The sequence below is a fragment of the Actinia tenebrosa genome, unplaced genomic scaffold (genome assembly GCF_029948245.1).
Source record: "Actinia tenebrosa isolate PJP-AT-01 unplaced genomic scaffold, QUT_ActTen_1.0 PGA_scaffold0__85_contigs__length_37466705, whole genome shotgun sequence".
NCBI classification, from domain to species: Eukaryota; Metazoa; Cnidaria; class Anthozoa; order Actiniaria; family Actiniidae; genus Actinia; species Actinia tenebrosa.
In genome coordinates, this window is record NW_028292569.1 from 19,449,465 (window position 1) to 19,472,065 (window position 22,601).

General features: G+C 36.9%; 1 protein-coding gene across 1 annotated transcript; it reads left to right on the forward strand.

Moving 5' to 3' along the window:
- The first annotated feature begins 854 nt into the window (after positions 1-854).
- On the forward strand, positions 855-20,394 carry LOC116287026 (uncharacterized). Its single transcript, XM_031693637.1, has 22 exons — positions 855-1,026; positions 1,169-1,209; positions 1,332-1,406; positions 1,574-1,637; positions 3,363-3,500; positions 5,096-5,186; positions 6,222-6,316; positions 6,711-6,773; positions 6,864-6,919; positions 7,240-7,319; positions 8,301-8,369; positions 8,846-8,952; positions 9,893-9,928; positions 10,391-10,651; positions 11,829-12,041; positions 12,512-12,659; positions 13,391-13,482; positions 13,568-13,669; positions 15,207-15,359; positions 15,929-15,997; positions 16,576-18,218; positions 18,412-20,394. The coding sequence occupies exons 1-22, from the start codon at positions 955-957 to the stop codon at positions 19,271-19,273; spliced, it is 4,530 nt and encodes a 1,509-aa protein (XP_031549497.1). The 5' UTR covers positions 855-954; the 3' UTR covers positions 19,274-20,394.
- Positions 20,395-22,601: the final 2,207 nt, after the last annotated feature.

Here is a 22,601-nt window from a genome sequence, read left to right on the forward strand (position 1 = left end):
AAAAATTAAAAATAAAAGCCACATGTAGTAATGTGGTGCTTTAGGGCTGTAAAAGTGCTTGACTTAGGTGACTCAAATTCAGCTATTTCTGTCTAGTAACTATATAGCAACAACTGTGTGTTTTGGTTTAAGCTTTTGAGGCGACTGTGCAGTACTGTGTGTCTTTGCGCGTATGCGCTGCATATGTGTGAAGGATATTACGTGATGGACTTGTCTGTAGTATGCTATGTTATGTATCACGGCATGGCCTAGCATGCAGAGATGCAGAGATGGCTGGCACAGCGCAGGATGTACCTTCACTCTTCTAGTTTCAAGATCACTGATGCAAATGCTCTGCCTCTCCTCTCTTCTCCTCTCCTCTCCTCTCCTCTGTCCTTTTCTCTGCGCTCTCCCTGCTCTCCAGTTTATCCTTTCTTTTCTTTCCGTGGTAAAGGTCGAACCTCACTTCAATAGTTTTCATTGAATATAATCATATTACTTTTCAATATGTAAGAAGATTTTATACGAGTGGAGTTATATGGTGGCTATGGGGTGTATAGTCTACGAAACGATCATCATAGCCACTACCAACACTATACCGACTATTTGAATAATAAAAACCCAAAGTACTAGAACTCAACAAGATGTGAATTCAAATTTCAACTATTGCTATTAAAAAAAGTTAATAAACATTTGCTTTTTTAATTTTTGCCGGCTATTATGACGTTTGATGTAAAAGAACGCGGGAAACATTCCTTCTTCACACCTGAATTACAATATCACAATTATCGGACCTGAGACTATCCAATAAGGATGGCGGAAATAGTCACGTGACGTGAGCATGCAGCTGAGGACGCATGGTCTTGGCGGGCAGCGGGTCGAAGGTGGGAACATGGCCGTCAAACATGGGGCAGGATTTTTCACTTTTTTTAACTACTAGACTGTTTATAAATTGAACTCAGAGTAGATTTAAGAATGCAGGAACTAAGACTTAGGAGTCCAGCCGGCTCAGAGCCGTTAATTTATAAATGGCCGCTTCAAAACCGGGTAAGTTTGAGATAAAAAGAAGTGGCTTGAGATGGTGTGTTGTTAGTTGAGAAAGAAGTTGTTATGTTAAGATTTAGTAGTTTAACAGTCTCACTTTGTCGATGTGATAAGTCGACTGACATCTATTGATTCCACATTCTAGGATGGTCGAGACGATGCAAGTGAAATAGTCGATTTAATCAGGTAAAGTTAAATTGAATTTAAGCCACTGAAGCAACAAGAAACGGCTTGTCTTCCTCTCACATCTTTCCAAAATTATCGCTGACGAATTTCAAAACATGTCTCCTATTGTTTACTGTTTACAGATGGGTCTGTGAAGATTTCCAAGAATTGAAATTAGCTGTCGAAAACATAATCTTGATTAATTTCGATCCATCTAGGTAGGTAACCTATTCGCCCTACCTCAGAAATTTTCCTCCAGATTTATGCAGATCTTTCACCATCAGTCTGTGTTTATTTCCTGTAAATTCAATTACTGAAGTACACATATATTTTGTTATATTCATACAAAATGTCTGTTAAACGTATCTTTAAACCTTCTTTTCAGCTATGAGAGTATGTGCAAGCTATGTGAACGGTATAACAGAGCGATCGATGGCATTTTACAGCTAGTAAGTTTGTGTTTTTGTGTATCGTGAACAATTATATTTCATCGCCAGAGCGATAAATACATGTAGCATGTCATGTCGTTTGAGAGAATCCCAACCAAACTTTTTCTCATTCAAGCATTCTTTCATATTAGAAATATATTCAAGCTTTTCATGTTTTAAATTTTTTTGTAAATTATTGAATAGGTTATAAAAAATGGTTAATGTCTTACTGTCAAATTTTTTCTAAATATTTTCGTGAGAGTGGTAATGTATTCAAACAATGATTACCGGCATGGAACACGTGTCCACACATAGCGATACAGTTTGAACTGGAATCAACAATGTTATGCTCTACTTTATTATCTTGTTATCCCTATAATCGAATTTATTCGGTTGATCAGTGCTACCACATGATTATCCTTCTGTTTTTATCAGTTTTATTTATCTTGTATTCATGCGAGGATTTTGTGTTGATGATACACTAGTATGAAGAGGACCATGCAATAAGCACCTATTTGTCCATGTGTATGATATTTAACAATTATTTGCCAAAGTCAAAGTGAATATTGGAGAATATTTACCAAGCCGCAAGTCTTCTAGCAGCAAGGTAGATATCCCCTATATTCACTGAGCCTGAGGATAATGATTGTTTTAGTATAATTTTAGACTTGAATATCAGACAAAAGATGAAATTCAGGATGAAAGAATGTTTAAGTATTACTTCAGATCTGACAAATTTTGAGAAACTTCATAATCACTGCTTGAGAATCACTGGTTGCTTGATCAATTACAGTGTGAGCAAGTCTATATCATTTAAGTCTAAATTATACTAAAGTCATGTATTGTATAAAAGACATACATGCAGTCATATATTATAGAGGACATTATATGTATAGTATGATGACATGGATGTTATAGCACAGACAGTCATGTATTATAGAGGACATTATGTATAGTATGATGACATGGATGTTATAGCACAGACAGTCATGTATTATAGAGGACATTATATGTATAGTATGATGACATGGATGTTATAGCACAGACATTCATGTATTATAGAGGACATTGTATGTATAGTATGATGACATGGATGTTATAGCACACACAGTCATGTATTATAGAGGACATTATATGTATAGTATGATGACATGGATGTTATAGCACAGACAGTCATGTATAATAAAGGACATTATATGTATAGTATGATGACATGGATGTTATAGCACACACAGTCATGTATTATAGAGGACATTATATGTATAGTATGATGACATGGATGTTATAGCACACACAGTCATGTATTATAGAGGACATTGTATGTACAGTATGATGACATGGATGTTATAGCACACACAGTCATGTATTATAGAGGACATTGTATGTATAGTATGATGACATGGATGTTATAGCACACACAGTCATGTATTATAGAGGACATTATATGTATAGTATGATGATATAGCACATATTTTATTTTATTATAAAACTGCCAACCTGTTAGCTCAGTTGGTAAGAGCATGGGTCTATTGTGTGGGAGGTTGTTGTTCAAGTTCTGGCCGGACCAACGCTCATGGTCTTAAAATAACTGAGGAGAAGGTGCTGCCTTTATAGCTACATATGCAAAAGGCTAGCCCTTCATGTGGCTCAGATGATCACATTGATGGTTGTCCCATCCCTAATTAACTATAGACATTAAAAGAGGACCACAAATTTATCAAATTTATTTTTTAAATTTAATTTTAGTGGAAAGGAAGAGCACCCCCACCATGCATCAATGTACCGCCTTCAAGAGAACTTCTACGCTTCATCATTCAATGTGTCTATTCTAGAGCAGTTAAAGATCCTGATAAACTTAACAGCTATGAGCCTTTTTCACCTGAGGTAAGCAGTTTTGGTTTATTTGTCAATATTCTGGGATTACACACCAACATGAAGAGTGATATGGACTGCTTGTTTAGCCTAAGAAAACAGACATCCTTTTGCTCCCCAGTCCCCCTGCAAAATTAACATCTGAGCAATGAGCAGGAAAATTCTGATAATGTAAGTGCTAACCAAACCACAACAAATTATTCGCACAAATGTACGGATTTCAAAGAAGGCGGTTATAACTTATCCATAGATTCATTGGAAGAATTTGTCATAAACCTTTGTAGTATTTTGAACATTTTCACATCCTAAGAGCTCTAATCGATACTAGAGAAGATTGAAGAACTTATTTATGAACCACTTCATATTTGATATAATATTCTGTACGTGTTGAGTTGCTTAACCTGAGAGAGGCTTCATAAAGTTTGATGATGCACACGAGAATCGAGAATCCTGGCCCAGTTCATTTTGAATACTTTCAAAGTCTTTTGTAAGGCCTTTTCTTTACTTTAACTGGCGATGACACTTCTTCCATAGTAAATAAAGGTCAATTCTAAACTGACTTCAAAAGGTATTTCCTTTATTATCCAAAGACACTCAGTTCTGCTACTTTATTTCATACTTATATGGCACAGTTATGAAGCGATTTCCATTGATTTTAAACACAAAACACGGAAAATATTGTCATCTGAATGTTGATATCAATGACACCGCAACTGCCACACTCAATAGTTATCTGCTAATGTATTCATATTTATTCTCTAATCTTGGTAGCGCTACATTATCATTATGGAATTTTCTGGCTAGTTGCTAAGATATTACTTTTGCAGGGGGACTGGGGAGCAAATGGAGGTCTACGGTTTTCTCAGGCTATTGCATATATAATGATACGGTGAGGCCTCTCATCACTGTACACTTATTCCTGGGGTCGTGGGTTTGATTACTGGGAGGCCACATGTGTATAGAGTTTGTTTGACATACTCTTCTCTCCCTTGCAATGAGGTACTTCCCCTCTAGTTTTCTGTCATTAAGAATCAACATGTGATTAGAGTTTTATGTGCTGTAAATAAATTTATAAAATAACTGTTATAAATATCATGAACTGATTGGTTAGGAGCACATGCTTTATGAGAGCACACAGAATGTGCGCACACTTCAAGTTGCGTCATTCTATCTAAAATAACAGTTATTGTAATTTGTATTTTATAAAAATAATAAACTTGCCATGCTGTGTGGAGTTATAAAGCACTTACTTAGGGATTGGCAGAACACTTGAGAAGTGTCAAGAAGCACTCTACTAGGCGTTGTGCATCTCCTTACACTCCTAACTCTCATGTTTTGCCAGCCCCCACATTCTTCATAACCGCACACAGCACATGTTTTCTATTTCTTCAGTAGTGGTAGTGAGTGATGTGCGTGGAGTGATGGTTGTAAAAAGATTTTAAAAAACGGACACCTTTATTAAATTTTTTCATATACATGATAAATATGCAGGCATTTACAAGAAACTGCTGTCAAATGTTATTCTCGAATAGAAATGGTATTTTGTTTTAAGCCTTATGTAAGCCAAGGGTATTACTGAATATTTTGAATTCCTTGGTATTATCTAGGTATATGGAGAAACTTCATTTGACTTAATAGCACAGATGATCAAAGAAGTCCCCATGGGATCAGACCAAACATTCATTGATTTGGGAAGTGGTAAGTATTGGTGGTACTAATATCACTTATATATACAATATGAGTTTATAAAAAGCAGTAGAGAAATCAGTTCTATTCTTTTCTGATATTAGCTTGTCTGTTTGTTTTTTGGACATTTTTTCAAAAACACAAAAACATTATATCCTTTCTTTCTTTTCATATGATTGTGTATTTGTTAAAGGGTTCGTGCTACTCCTTAAGGTGCTGACACACGTTGCAACATTACACGCAACATTGCAAGCAACAAATTTGAATTGGGGTGACACACATTGCAACAAACTCATGCAACACTGCTTGTGTCAGCTTGCTATGTTAAGATATTTGGTCAGCAGTTATGAATTTGGTGCAAGCTGATTGGCTGGAAATTTCAAAATGTTGCAGCTATGTTCGCATGATGAAATTTGTTGCATGCAATGTTTAAAGGTTAGAGCGTGATTCAACTTCAGATTTGTTGCATGCAAGGTTGCGTGCAACAAGTTTAGGGTGAACACACTTTACAAAAGTCATGTTGGGGCAATGTTGCATGCAATGCTGCACTGCGTGTCGGCACCTTTAATCTACTTTAAAACCTTTTGAGTTTAATTTACGTTTTCAAGGACGCTTGAATTTTATGATTTTAGCAAAACTCCTTGAATTTCTGCTTTGATTGTTACTTGCATGGTTCTGAAATAGATCTACACTAGTCCAAAAAAAACATTACGTGAAATGCAGTATTCAACCATGCATTAATTCCCTTTTGTGAAAGGAAACTGGAAGTGAATCGGAAAGTCGGCTATTGCTAACACCATGTTAAACCATGGCCTGCTTAGTTGAACATACTTCTCAAAAAATCTGTTTGGGGGGCCTTTAGATACTCCTTAAATAGTCCTGGATATCTCTGCACAAATCCTGTTGCCTTTATGCTTGTTTATTTAGACGATTTTTCCTGATTGACATATTACCTGTGCAGCCATTTACTCACTGAGCTGCTTGCTTCTCAGATGACTTTGCTTGTACATACATGTATGCATATGATTAACAATAAGTATTATGCAGGTGTTGGTCAGGTTATTTTACAAGTCGCAGCCTCTGGCAATGTTAAAGAGTGTTTTGGAATAGAGAAGGCAGAGATTCCAGCATGCTATGCACAGGTAACACTTGGGAGGGACAATCAGTGTATCTAGGCTCTAAAATACCAAATGCTTTTAATTTTGCTTTTCTATGTGGCTTTTTTTTTTTTTTTTTTTTTTTTTTCATGAAAACTCTAATTAGGAATGAATGATATTGCCCTCTTTGACTGAAGGTGTTACACCTAAATTCCAACATCTCTGTCTGGATTAACCCTGCCATTTGCTTTAGTATTGTTATGAATATACATAGTGATGAATCATATTTACCAATTATGTCAATTATTTTTTATTTATATATTGATTAGATAGCAAATTAACCTGTAATTCAGTTTTTTAAACAGCAATGGGTTTAAATAAACAAGATATTATTATTATTATTATTATTATTATTATTATTATTATTGTTTGAAACCAGGAAATGGATAAATTATTCAGAAAACTGATGAAATGGTTTGGAAAGACTCACAAGCCCTATACAGTAAGCAACTTGACACTTTTCTTGGTAACTAGGTAAATATATATTTGTTTACTTTCTGTCATTAATATTTATCTGTGATTTAATTAACAGTTAGTCAAGGGAGATTTTCTGGATCAAGATGTCAAAGAGAAGATCACTACATCAGGGTAAGTCTTGTGCCGCCTAGAAAAGAAGCAGTAATTAGCCATCTATGATAGCAAATTCTTTTACAGTATATAAAATGCCAAGTTCATATAAATCTTTCTATTCTTTTCTAAGATTACATGAATATTTCTTGGTAATGGACCATAATAATTTTCCAAACCAAGCTGCCATGGTTTTGCTTGGATATATTTTCATCTGTTTTGATTGCTTGCAGAACATTTATATCCAGGGAAAAAAAACAACTAAAAAGCCTCAAAAATGCCCAGGAGTCAAAGGGTATAAAATCAATTTATCTCATTCATCTGCTTTCTTTCTCTTATAGGATTATCTTTGTCAATAACTTTGCCTTTGGGCCATCAGTGGACCACAAACTAAAGGAAATGTTTGCACATATGAAAGAAGGTTAGTATTGAGTGCATTATTAAATGCTTGTTTTGAGATGCATGTAGAAATTAACTTTGTTGTCAATTAATATTGCTGCATCTTAATTATTTTATAAATGTATTTGAATTTTGTGATCTGCTCTGCTCTTGAATTGTTTTTTACCATAACAAAGTCAAAAAAATTGAACAAAAAGACATGTACATAGTTTGAAAAAACCATTTCATCCGCACGTTCAGTGTGTGTGGCAGATGTCGTAAGCACAAGCAGGCCTAGCCTCTAATTGACAATGGTTCTAAGCCAATCAGCATGCGAGAAATTTCCAAGTTATAGTAAAAAATGAATTTTCTTAGAAACCCTTATTAGCAGAAAGCTTGAAAATCATCCATTTATGAAAATCATCCATTTACTTGCATGAGTTTTATGATCTATACAGTACTAGGTGCAAAAGCAGGACAAACAACTCTTAAAGGTTTCTCAGTATTTTCATGCGATTCAGCTTCAAATTTCGTCAATTTTAATCCTTTTTTTGAACCAAATATCCAATAGTTTCTTAAGTAGCTGTTTATTATATTTGCATCTTTTAAAGTAATGTTCTCATTTATTTGGTGTTTTTATGGAAAAGCAGAAAAAAATTAAAGTAACATACAAAAGTTAATGAAAGCTCTTTATGATATACTTTATGACATATATTTTATCTTTAGTAAATCTGTCAGAGAACACAAATTTATGAGCTATGGGATTCTATTGAAAACTTGTGATTCAGCTGATGAACATTCCAAATGAGTCAGGAAATGTCACGTCAATATTGTGAAATCAGGCAGTTAGATGCTCAAATGTTAGAGTAAACTCCCTCATGCTTAGTGGCATTATAAATGCAAGTGTTTGCTTGTGTTTGACACATTCTTGCATAGAAAATAGAGTTGTGGGGAGAGGGGATAAAGAAATATTTTTTTAAATTGATTGCTTTGATTGACATGTATGACGTTGTGTGATGATTAGGTACCAAGATCATCTCTTCTAAGGCATTTTGCCCTCTCAACTTCAGAACCACTACTAGAAATCTATCAGGTAATTAATTGACCAGCTATTAATACCTAAGTTAGGCTTCTAATGGTTATTGTTTAATTGTCTTTATATATTTATACATTATTATATATTTATCTGTGAGTACTGTATGACCCCTTTAGCTTGGGTGTAAATGTTTTTCTCATTTCAGACAACGTGTCATTCTCTTGAGAATAAGATTTGTTGTTTGATTGAAGTATCCATAATCATGTGTCTTCTCATGTGCAACTGTTAAGCAAAGAAATAATACATGAATGAAATATGGTATGAAATGGGCAAAACATTACTCCCAATGCAAGCTAACGAGGTCTACTGAAAATAACTGTCAATTACTTAATATGGCTCATGCCTAGGAGTGTTAATGTGTCAGAATGGCTCCACATCTCTCTAACAAAGAAAGATGATAATTAATAGGCAGGAGAACCATTGATGAAAATGCGTAATATGTTTTAAACGTCTGTATTGACTTTTTTCCTCAGATATTGGAACTATACTAAGAGTATCAGAGCTGAAGCCTTTAGGGGGTGCTGTGTCTTGGACTGGTAAATCAGTGTCCTATTATGTACATGTCATTGATAGAACTCTGGTAAGTTAACTGAAAGAATAAAATATCAGTGATATACAATCATTATAGCGGACTTACATTAATACTGACCAATCCACCATTCACCTTACTGTATGGTGTGGGTTGATAACGATAGCCTTAGGGCAATATAAACAGGGACGGGGTGTGCCCCCCCCCCACCAAATTTTTTAGGGGTCCTGGCCCCCCCCAAAATATTCATTCTTAGTCATTGTTTTACAGCGCATGCGTCTGCAATCAAACAAAACATTGTCGTCATCACATAGTGTTAAATATAATCTTCGGTGCCCCCCCAAAGATTTTCGCAGTGCCCCCCAAAGATTTTTAGCTTCCGCCGCCCCTGATAAATGCACATGCTCTGCAGTCAATCTATGTTACTTATCTAATTGCTTCAGAGCTAAAGACCGGGTCTTCTTGGACATCATCCTACTTCTTTAGCATTGAGTGTAACTAACTAGTTAGTCATTTTTTTCTCAACTTATACATTTAGTTTTTAATGTTCAACTCTTGCCTAAAATTGCTTAATCTTAGGTAGTGTTACCAAGGGCTTTTACTCTACGGATACTTCAACTGGGACCACTTTGATAAACTAGTATCATTAACCAATCATATTGCAACATCTTGTTCAATATTTTTAACCAGCCAATCAGATTGCATGTGGATATAATGAGCATGAGAATGTGGTAATCTCCACTGTTATCAGTTCAATTTCTGCGTAGTTTACTGTTATCTGATTGGTCAGTTTTATGCAAGTGGTCCCGGTCAGTGTGTCTGCACAATGAGGCAACACATGCTGCTCATTCTAATGATTGTCTTGCAAGTTTGCATGTCTGTTTATCTGTTGTGCATTGTTTGGTTCTCAGGGCACACAAACAAATATATATTATGTTAATTAATTAATTTGTTAAGTAATTGAATCCCAAACTTTTTTTATTGTTATTAGCTGGAGAATTTCTTTTCTGATTTAAAAAGAAGAAAGGTAAGATTTGATAGGCTTTTTACTGTACACCATACACCACTGAGGTTCTTGTTGAGTTTATCTCACTTGAAAATAGTTTTCTTTTTTCTAATATAAATGGTTAAGAGTGGTTTTCAAAACCCCATGAAACAAAGTGAAATAACTAAGGTGTAATAAATTGTAATACACCTAAAACACTAAAGAAAATCAAAAGAAAATGTGGACAATAAAGCATATTAAAGTGTAATACGCTAAAGTGTATTTCAGGGGTTTTTGAAAACAACTCTATTATGAATATCATTCATGCAATGTACTTTTAATTCAAATGTAAATTCTAACAACAACTGAAAATAAAGTTAATTTGAAATTATCAAGTATTCTATTAAATTTACACCATACCAACAAAGTACTCATTTTGATTTATTTCATGTATTTTTATTCTTTCATCTATTTATTCATTTTTCTATTCATTCATTTTCCCAGGAGGGACGTGATAGCAGTGATATGAGCAGTATTAGTGGGTCCATGAGTAGTATGCTCAATCTAGGAGAACTTGATGACGTTATGTTTGGCGTGTCTACCCGTAACCAATGGCAACATCTAATCACTCAGATAGAAGCCACCACTGATAACAACAAGAAAAACAGGTTATCACAAAAGCCAAGTCACAACAAATATGACAAGAATCCTCAAATCAACAAAGAAAATCAAAACGAACTTGATACTGCTTTTGGGAAGTCCAAGGTAAATTATGTTGTAGTTGTCGTACTTAGGGCTTTGCAAAGTACTCGTATGATATAGTGCGTGGAATGAATAAAAATAATGTAAAATACTGCAAACATGTGTGGGGAAATGGTAGCGTAGAAATGGTCTGTTTTACCTATATGGGGGCCATTCTATGGATTCATGGAATGATTCATGGGATGCCAAAAGGGCAACTATTGTAAAATGTATAGACTTCATAGCAGTCATCAGTCTCATTACACTTTACAAGGAGAAGCACATCTAAAAAGTTATTGAATTTGCTAGTAGTTGAAATAACTAACTTTTACTTTTAAAGAATACTAGTACAAGGAATAGAAAGATTTGTTCTTGTATTGTCATGGGAAAACATAAGTCAATTGCAACCATTTTTTAGTTTCAGATTCTGAGATATTAAAGTTAAATATTTGAGCTTATGAGACATAACACTGGTAACTGAAGGGACTTTGAACCATGAAACACATCAATTACTCCATTAGTATTTCTGATGTAAATGTAGATCAGTCTGTATCTAGACTGTGATGGCATTTCCTCTACTGTAACAAACATAAAACATAAAATAATGATATTTTCCATACATGCTGAACACGTATCCAGTGTTCTTACCAGGTCACGCCATTGCGGGATTCGTGCATAAAAATCAGAAATGGTAGACAAATGTCAACTCTATACGCCCCCAAGGGTGCATGAATTATCCAAAGAATACTTCCTGATAGTTTTAAAAGATTTATAGTGCTTTTGAAATAATAAAAGTCGTATTATATTGTCAATAAACAAGCTGAAAGTCCACATGAAACGAAACGAATCGAACATAGTTAACTCGCCAAGAGGTCTGGGACTAGTCTGTGTTAACTGACCTTGTTTATTGAAGGCCTAAGTATGGCTGCCCAGGGAAATTTTATTGTTTTAAAACTGCCTTACATTGTTGTAGATTTGCAACCGAGTTACTGGCAAAAAACATTATCATTCTTTGTTTTAAGATTTTGGAAATGGCCCATCCAGTTTTCTAAATGGCCCCTAAATTTCGGATTGATGGGCCCTTTGACCCCCTGAAAGAAATTCCTGGTAAGAACACTGTGTATCAGAAATATCTATTGATGTAGTCAAGAGAGTCCACATTGTGTCATTTATGAAATGTTTTCATTCATGTTAACATAAGGCAAGAAAACCAAATGCAGCTCAAAAAGTACGTAAAAAATACCAACAACAACATCAGAGCAAGCAGAGATTAAAGAAGGAAAGACCTAAGAATGGTAGAGTCCACAAACAGTCTCGTAAAGAAATCATGACTAAAATAAAGCAAAGAAATAAGAAGAAAAATGCCAACCTAGCAGCTGCGGCTCTGGACAAGGCTACAAGAAAAGCTTTGGAGGTAATGACTTCTTTGAATTTGCTCACTACTTTGTCTCTGACTAATACATGATGCTCCATATATATGTATATTATTGGATCGATTATGCATCAGTGGCTATAAAAGAACAATACTCAAGGGAATGATGTAATGGGAACCCAGAGAAACCCCCCCCCCTGGACATCTCTATCCACATGTATTCTAAGTCCTGGCAGGTTCTTTTTTCTTCCTTCCTTCTTTGCTTTATTTGTTTTTGATTTTGTTTTTGCTTATTTGTTATTAATTGCAAATTATGTCATTATAAATAAATAATGTATCTAATTGGGCTGATCTGTGCAGTATATCAAGCAACTTATGCAGCTGGCGATTCCGATGCCATGCTCTAACCACTGAGCTACCAAGTCTCATATGAGACTTACAAGGACATTTAACTGTAAAGATGGACAGAATAGTATGTAATGTATTTGAAAACATTTTATTTGCTGACACAGAAACTCAAGCCCAAAGGTCCTGGTAGAGGGGGTATAAGAGTAGCATCTGCGACACCACCACCGCCACCTGTTACATATGGATTGTACGGCAATGAGAATACCTACTTGCCTACTATGCAGACACTTCCAGGGCTGGATCATCTTCTTGGTAAGCAGTCTTTGCAAGAGGACCATGTTAAACAGTAACATTGTGTGCATTCGGTCCAGGGTTGAAATTTGAAGGGGCAAGTTTCTGTTTCTTTGACAGAACAAAATTTTAAATAGCATTATATTTTCTGATTGTCACTCTGATATTCATTTACAAAAGAGCTTTGAAGTATAGAAATTGAGAAGTTAAATTAATGATCATTACAAACATTTATTGCTGTATTTCAGCAGTTTTTATGAGCAGTAGCGCTTGTGAATACATCACAACTTGAATCTCTATACAACCAGTATTAATTACCCTATTTCACTATGACGTCACATCAAAACAATCTATTGTTTAAACACAAAGGATCATGGTCGTCAGAGGGGTCAAATCAACGCAAATTCACTGAAAAATTTTTCTAAAACCTGTATCAATCCACGAAGAGAAGTAGAATAGCCAGCAAACTCTCAGAATATTTTTGAGTACATGTTAAAACAATTATTATATCTGAAAACCAGGCCATATTAGATTAAACTGTTTCGCTAGGAGCAAATTTTGTTGAATTTTCTATTGGATTTGGCGATTCTATCCCCAACATAAAGGAGCAGTGACGTCATAGTGAAATAGGGCAATTCAGAAATCATACATTTCTTTTGTGTACAAAATTAATAATGTGATAATAGTGTCTACCAGAGGTCAGTTTTTGTTTTGAATATTCATTGACTTTATTGTCTGTTTATTTTCCACAGAGGTTTATCGCTATCAGTATTTGCAGTTTTTCCAATATATGCAAACAACACAATACTCAGAAAGCTTATACAAACAAATAAAAAGAGAAAAGGTAAAGGTATATTGATGTATAAAATTGAATGAAATTTATAATATTTACATGTAAATTAAAATGTCTAAAAAATCTTGTTTTTTAGGAGCGAAAACAAGAACTAGTTTTCAAAATTGAGCAAGTTGAGAATCAGATTAATAGTCTACAAAAAGATGCATTATCTTCACTTGACAAGCGCATGGAAGAGGTATGAACAACTACAGCCCCTCCTCCATCCCCTACTTCACCACTGCACCCTGGACTTTAAAAAAGCCGGCCAGTCGCTGGTCATAATGACTGGTCAAATTAGTTTTAGTTTGTCATATCTCATTTCTAACTTGTCAAAACAACCGGCAAGGCAAAGATTTAACTGGACAAGTTCCAATTCTGATCAGACTTTGTCCGATGTTCGGCCATTATTTTAAGCCCTGTGCACCATTCTCCTAGTAATGTAAACACAATTACTTTTTTTTTGTAAAATCTGAGGTTTCAGTCAGAATAGACTTAGGCATTCAGTTTTTTAGAAGGAGGGGAAGGCCACAGGAATCTAGGGAGAGGGGAGGGGGGGGGGGTTGGGGGAGATAATTTAAAAAAAAGGGTTATTGGTATTTCCATTCAATCCAAGGTTCTGCCACTGAAAAAGACTAAACAATCAGTAGGGTCACAATATTTTTTAAGATGGAAGGTAGTTTTTTGTATGATTGTTCTTGTACATTGATTCCTCCCCTAGTGCCCTTCCCTATACACATAGATACTTCCTAATATGGAACAAATGATATTTAGTGTAGATAGACAATGATTGAGCTGTATTGAGTATAATAAGTGAGATCATAGACATCCAGATTGAATTTTAAAAGCAATAGACAGTTTTCTCAAGGTTGCGTGCCCATCCAAATTTAAGGAACTTGACGGGCCACGATACCAGAAAAGGAGCTTATAATGAGAATTATCATACATTCCTATTCTCTACTTTCACATCCCCTTAATGCCTTGCGTTTTTGGGGGGTAACCAATCAAAAAACGGTCCCAAATTGAAAGGTTTCTTAATTGAATTTATACTATACCTGCTTTTATCTGTACAATACTGATTATCAGTTTATTCCAAGTTATTTTTGCGTGTACAGATCATGAAGAGTTTTGGTCTTACAGAAAATGTATTGACTTGAAAGATGTTTAAAATTTACCTTAAAAGTCTTCAAGCTTCTATCTTTTTCTGTTTTTTACTTCTTTATTTATGTTTGGATACCAAACAAGGTATTTTCAACATTGTCTGATCAGCCTTCAGCGAAATAAGTGGGTTTTACCCTCTGGTTACCCCCCAAAGAGGCAAAGGATTATGGGGATGTGAAAGTCGAGAATTAGATTTTTTCATTAAAAATTTATCAAATTGATTATTCTCCTCTTTAAATGTAAAACTGGCTTCTCAATTGTACTGAATTTGCCTTTTTTCAATTTTGTGGCCCGTCAAGTTGGATGCACGTGCAACCTTGAGAAAACTGTCTATATATTGAGCAAAATGTATGCTAAAAAATATATGTAAAAACACTAGATGAAACCAATACAAACCAAAAGAACAGAGACATCATATTTGGTTGTCTTCAAACTTATAAGCATGAAAAATCCAAAAAGATTGATGATGATGATGATGATAATGATGACAACAAGGACAACAACAATCAAGATGGCACTGAGTGTATGTTTGTTGTACCTCGATTGTTTCATGGACTCATTGTTTTATTCTCTAGATTGGTCTATCAGTCACCACTCCAAGAGATCTTCTTATCAAAGCTGGTGAGTTGCTCTCTCAGCATAAAAGACTAAAAGAAAGAGTTAAAAGATGCGAAAAAGAGGTCAGAAGTCTAGAGCGCCATAACCACAGCAATGGACAAAAATCACTGGTGAGTAGGAGAATATCAGTTTTGGATCAACTTACACCAAGACTTCACTTTTGGAAGTTACTCATTTGATTTTATGAAACTGGTACACCGGGAAGTACCCTGGGTTCCAAAGGAAATTTTTCCAAGGATTTACTGACTGAGAGCTGTGAGGTCGCGAGAGATGAAAAAAGAGTCAGTAAATCTGTGGAAAAAATCCCTCTGGAACCCTGGGTAACCAGGAAGCCCCCCTCCACCAACTTGATCATACGTGGCCCGGCTGTACAAAAGGTAGATGTTCCAATGGATAATCCCTTGTCCAGTGAATAGGTTGATGCTGTTATCCAATCAATTTATTCACAGGATAAGATGTAAGTATCTTCCCCCTCCTACCCAGTCCCCTCCCCCCTCCCCTGAGGCCTGATACTCAGGTTAATAGATATGGACAGGAATCAAAGCCTCAAGTGAGAAACAATGGTTCAAACACTGAAACAGAGTTGGAAAAAAGGATAGCCAAAAATCCTTCTGAGACCTTCCCTAGAAAACTGAAACTGATCAGGCAAATCTTTATGGTATATTTTGTTTTCTTTTAGTCATCTCATGCAGAGGATAATGCAGTCAGTCAGGACAAACAAGCTCATGGAGGAGTTTTGAATAACTTGGTACGACTATTTATCTATAAACCAGTTCATTGTCGCGGCTTGCCAGTTCATAACTGTTAGTCATTTTCACTCTCTTTTTCCATCATTATCTGTTTATTACTGGAACAGAACATGGCCAATCTAGAAAGCTTTAATACAAAAATAGGGATCTAAGAAATGTTCTGTAGTTAAAAAACAAATCAGCACCACATTCAACTATTTTGGGGGAAGCACGGGTAGCAGTGAGAGCGTTCACCTATCACCAAAGCAGGTTCTAGTCCCGCTGGGTTCAATGTCGTATGTGAGAACAGCTTTTGGTTCTCTCCTGTGCTTCGAGGGTTTTCCTCCGGCTTTTCCGTTTTGGTTTTTTTTTTCCTTACGCCAAAATTAACTTCTAAATTCTGATTCGAGCTATCGTTAGCCCACCATGGAGTGGTAAGTCTATTTAATTTTTATCTGTTTTGTAGACCTTGCCTTAAGAAAGCAAAGCAGGTGTTTATCTGCTAACAAAATCATCTCGATAACGCGAAATTTAGCACAAAGAAACTACCTCTCCCATGGACTCAACAATTGCCAACCTATTGTTTTTATCTTTACAGCCTGTCGAAAAACCAGCTCTACAAAAAGAACTAATGAACGGCATCGTCGAAGCCTGGGCACAGAGAAAAGCCTTAATGGACAAAATCTCTAGTATGGAGAATCAAATGATTAAGAGTGATGGCCCCCCTGGTGTTACTAGCCCCACACCCACTAGGAGTACCCACGATACTACCCCTAGCCTTGACAGTCAGACCATGAACACTCTAACATCCAACAAGGAATTTGTTGGCGAACCTTACTTTAATGCGTCGTCTGCTTCACTGGATCCTTTGATAACACACACACAAGCAGTAGGAAGCAGCACGTCTTACCAACCAACCCCCAACTTGGTTGCTTCTTCTGTTTCTCCACATCTAGAGCATGGTAAAGCTTCAAGCCCTTCACTAATTAGGTCAGCAGATAATTCACCAAAATCTTACGGGACTTCTGGGATTCAACTGCTGTGTGATCTTCTTAATGGAACTCTTCCTGAGTACCCTGCCAGACCTTGTACGCCATCATCAGCACACAACACAGCAACGACCAATCAAAGCAAGTCCAGCCCAGTCTTTGGTTCTCGTGGTGTAGAAAGCCCGAACGAGCAATTAAGGCAAACAATAGATAACATTCAAGGAAACAGGAAGTCCCCAGGCAACGCAAACGGTAGTCTGACTGATCGAAGGCTTAACGACAGTCCAAGTAAAATCAAACCTTTACGTACGAGTTCTCCATTTAGTATTAGTAGTCTAGTCAATACAGATGAAGCTTCGTGTAGCCAGCTGGCTGGAAACACGCTGCAAAACGCTGCCGGTATAACCTCTCAAGCCGGTGGTAACAACTGTTTATCGTACAGATATAATCAACAACCTTCACCCAACACAGCCACTCGACCAACAAAGACAAAGTCTCCGTCGAGTAATTTTAGTATTGCACATTTGACAAAAGATCTTAAGAGTCCAGTAGAGATGAACCAAAATCCTTCTATATCATTCACTGCAGAACAACATCAGATGTACAGCAGTGATAATCGAGTGAAACCACCCCGTCACATGCTGTCTACAGAAAACATAAAGATGGATAGAACAACGATGATCAATAATCATAAAGATGATAGAGTCGAGTTGTGTCATGGGCCTTTACTCACAGAACCTACGAGCTCTGGCGCATCTACTAAGGTCGTTGTTGCTGATAGTCCATCCGCTCCTGCCCCAAAAAGACGACCGGGTCGACCTCGAAAATACCCACCTAAACCTAAAGTTACTAGAGACTCACCAAAACCTAAAGGAAGGACTGCTGAGGTGAGCTCTACCTTGTCTCCTTCAAAGATGATTTCAACTAGTGATACTCCACAAACAACAAGTTTGTCATCCCTTGATAGTTCAGATGTTGAAGTTAGTACTTTACTTGCTAAGGAAGTTGAACCACAGTCACCATCGATATCCTCCTCGGAGCATAAACCTACAGAAGGGTTAGTTGGTGCTAGCACTCCTGGTCTAGTGGATAGTAATCCTTGTTCTGCTAATAGTCCTATACGTATGCCTTCATCACCGTCACTCAGTAGTTATCAAAATGGAGCGCTACCCTCGTTTGATGCTACTTTCTCTCCGACAAAGAAACACATGCCAGTAAATCTTCTAGACCCAGAACACACGCAAGACAAAAGGTGAGTGACCGTGACTTTTCAGTCGTTGATTTCATTTTCTTGTCTTTGTTTCCTTTCCTTTCCTTATCCTTCCTTTCCCTTTCCTTTCCCTTTCCTTTCCTTTCCTTTCCTTTCCTTTCCTTTCCCTTCCCTTCCCTTCCCTTCCCTTCAGTCCTTTCGTTTTCTATCTTACCTTTCCCCCCCGATTTTTCAGAATGACGGATCAAGGTGCCAAAGTACCAGAAGAAGTTCCAAATAGGTTCCGTTCATTTCAAGTCAGTTCTCAACCTTCACATGATAATCCATCAGACAGACCATTCGTAAACGACAAACACAAGCCGTGCCCGACCAAAGAAAACAATGAATGCGCGACAAAAAAATCTAAAAAGGACGCAAAAGCGAAAAAGAAGGGAGCACTAAGTCTTCTAACGCAGTATGATAGCGACAGTGGAGGTTCTGCAGCTAGTGTGGATAGTGATTCCACCTCTACCCTTAGTGTTAGTCCGATAAGCTGTAACTCTTCTGGCCCTGTCAGCGATAGGTTACAGAGTCCAACCAGCTCTTTAGATGTTGCCCCTAGCCCACCTGTTCATTTTCAGAACAGTCCGTTCATAAATGGAGAAAACAATAACGTTACAAAGGCCAAGAAAAGACAAAAAGATACTAAAAGCCCAGTGGAAAAGAAAAAGCCCAAAAACCGCAAATCTAAAAATACACAACAAGGATTTGTTGACCTTGGGGAAACGGCCGCTGGTATGCAGCAGCATTTCAAAAAACAGTCCGCGGTTATGGTAACCACGGCAACGCCTGTTAATACGTCACTTGCTCCGTCATCACTTTATCAGTCGTCAGAAGTGCCAGCCTTTTCTTATCCACAAAGTCATTTAGGCTTCCCATCAGGAAATATTAGTTACCCTCCACCGAACTATTCCCAGTACTTTCCAGGTAATCCAGGCCCCACAGGCGGGTATTACCAGTGGGCTGGTAGCTATCCCGCTATGCCTTTACAAAACAATTTTCCTTGCTTGAACTTTCCAAACAATGGAAGTAACGGTCAGAGGAATGTATATAGATAGTCAGGATGTGTTGATAAGGATAGTATCAGAGCCACTCCCCTGTTGAGGGAAAAACTGGGTCGAGTTGGTACTGCAGTGCATTTTGGGGCTGTTTTAGGAGACGAACTAGACGCCATCTTGGAAATATGTCCCCTAAAACAGCCCCAAAATGCATTGCGTTGCCAACTCCACCAAGTTTTTTCGCAACCTCGGAATAGCTAATAGTGACCGCAGGCCAATAGGAACAGACAATGTAAAGCACTGTAGAGAGTTCGAGCAGATTTCGTATGAATATGGTATGGACGTGCTGTGCCTTGACTGATGTAGTCACGTGCATGCTTGGTGGATGCATGACCAGCAACCTGTGTGTTTTTATCTTCTCATTTCCGTACCCCGATTATTTCATGCCCCTGACGGTACTGTCCCAACAATCCACTTGCTGTGTTTGGCTCAACGAATGCTCTTTCCGTACCGTGATTACATGCCGTTCATGCCAGTGGTTTTTCAGTCATACGAAATCTGCGGAATGCGAAATGACAGCCATAGTATACTGAAGAATGTCTAATAGTGAGCATTATGGTTTATGGTTAGATAGTGACATGAAGAGGTAGAATGGTAGCATGCAGAGAAAAAAGCACATTCACCAACTACGCCTATCGATTGTGTTGCCTCCTTTTAGATAGACATCGATATTTACATGCACCAAATGCATTTACAAAATAGCTCTTAAATCTCGCGTTCTGATTGGTTGAGAGAGCGTGCTTTATGAGAGCAAAAAGCAAGCGCGCCTACTTTCAGTTGGGTCATTCTTATCAAAAATAACGGTTGTAATTGTATTTTATAAAAGAAATAAAAAACTTGCTGTACTGTGTGGAGTTATGAAGTAATTGGGCATTGGCAAAACACTCGAGAATTGTTGAGAAGCACTTCGCTACGCGTCGTGCTTCTCCTAACACTTCTCGTGTTCTGCCAACCCCCGCGTCCTTTATAACTGCACACAGCACGTGCGCGCGTTTTCTATTTTTTCATTAAAATAAATAGAACTTGTCTCACCAAATACTTGATTGCACTAAATGATTTTACGGTGCATATAGTTTTAATGCCACTTTTTATAGCACTATTAAACCTTCAAGTTCCTTTTATTAGTGATTTTGATTGTTATTGCTGCCTAATTAAATAAACTCGCATTACAGAATGATGAATCTTCTCAAGGAACAGGACTAAGCTAGCGTTAGGGGACGAGAAAGCGGGGAGAGCAAGCGGCCCTCGTTTTCCACTCCTCTACCTAACATTTCATTTCCTCCTCCTCTCCCACCCCTTTGTGCCGCTGCTAAGGTTAATCATTACATATGGTTCTTACTTCTATAAAACCTGTTGAATACTACTTACTCATGCAGCATTATGTAGACGTATTTCACAGCAGCCATATTTAGGGCCAAACTAAGAATATTTATAATGCAATAAACAAAATTACTCGATTCTGATTGGACAAGAGTACAATTAAATTCCAAATTGTACTCTGTAGAGTCCCAATTAAGTTGCTCAATTTTTGTTGAGCGTGTTATAAGCTTTACAAATCGCACAATCTTCTCGTATGCAATTCTGAATTTATAGGTACTCGCAATGTTTTGAAAGTTCTGAAAGTTCTGAAATTGGACTCGCCTCACACGACCTCGTGGGAAAACTACATCGAGTCATGCCAGAAACTTGTAACTTTTTTCTGATAATACAATTAGTTTGTGCGTAACGGGACCCGATGTAACAGAATGCTTCACTTCATGAAATGTTTAAACTCCTTCCAGAAACTGGATTCTGTAAACCTTGATTTACACAGAAAAGGTGGTTTCGTTTTGTTACCATATGTAAACTGAAATAGCCGAGATGCGCACGAGCACGATTCTAGAGCACAAAGCATGATGAGAAATCAATGCCAATGAATATTTGGAAGGGAAAACTTGGGGGGTTCCTGATCCATCGATGTTTAACTAAAGAGTGTCTAAGTGAGCTTGTAATCTAAATTTGAACAGAACCATGAAAAGAAGTTTGGCGCACCTATTTTTACAGATAACACATCATTTGTTTTATTTTCGATAACATGTAAGCAACTAGACCGATATTCTTTCTTCTAAAGTATTTAGGGTCAACAACTCTAACTCAGGTTTTGTTACTCAGAGTTAAGTTAATTTTAAATCCTTTTTTTTCTTGATTTCCTATACCGTGGGCGGATCAAGCGGGAAGTTCGTTCAAACCCCGCCCCAATCTTCGATCACATCCCACACGTACTGCATGACATACTGTAGTAGAAGTTGATACAATTTATTTTCTTTCGTCAATAAAAGTTGCTTTTTTTAGTCATTCCAAATCATGAGTCGTAACACGATATGATAAAAAAAAGTTCAGTTTACTTCTTAAGGATTTTACATATAACGTACACACCTAATTCAAAAAATCGTTGTCATCGCCAAAGGCGATAGGCAATAGGAGATAGGTGAAAAGCGATGGGGGATATATGTCATTCCAAGATCCAAGAATAGCTGGAATGACTTGTGTTTCTTCTTCTTATTCTCGTCAAGAACATGGACTTTAGTGTTGAGACTGATTCGATGTTCTTTGTATTCAACGAAACCATTTCCATGTCGGAATGACCTATCGCCTATCGCCTTTGGCGATGACTACCTTTTTTGAATTAGGTGTATATATATATATATAGCCATGTCTTACTGAATGCTAGGTTCTTAGCGTATTACTTTACTAGTATAGATAGTTAAAGACAATTATTCTGTCATTGCATGTGTACACGAAAAAGAGAGATGTATTTGGTACAATAGTAGTTGTGAGTAAGATTATGAGGAAGTATAGATATTTCATATTGATTATGTATACATGTGAACATGGCCAATGGTCATGCAACTGCAAGTCTTTACTTAAAACTTCCATTATTAAGCACGAAAAGACTTTTAAAAATTTTAATCTTTACGTTTTTTTCTTGGATATTTTGAGGATTTTCTTCGTGACTACTTTGACGAAATGTCAAGAACTATAAAGACTAATCCAGTCGGCAGCCCCATTACTAGCATTGCTGCATATGTAACTACGCAGTTACAATGCGTGCCTGCCTGACAAGTCTGCATGACCGCATATCCGATGCTTGATGTCGTGCGTTCGGTTTTATCAACAACTTTAAACAACCACACAGGAAAATCAAGTTCAAGCTAACCCAAATAAATGGTATTCGGCGCAGTGCGTTAGTACAAGTCGTAGAAGTAATGACGCTGGGAATGTTTCGGAAATCTGAATAGCAAATATAGTAATTTTGTCTTGACTAAGCAAAGCTAATGGCACCTGACAC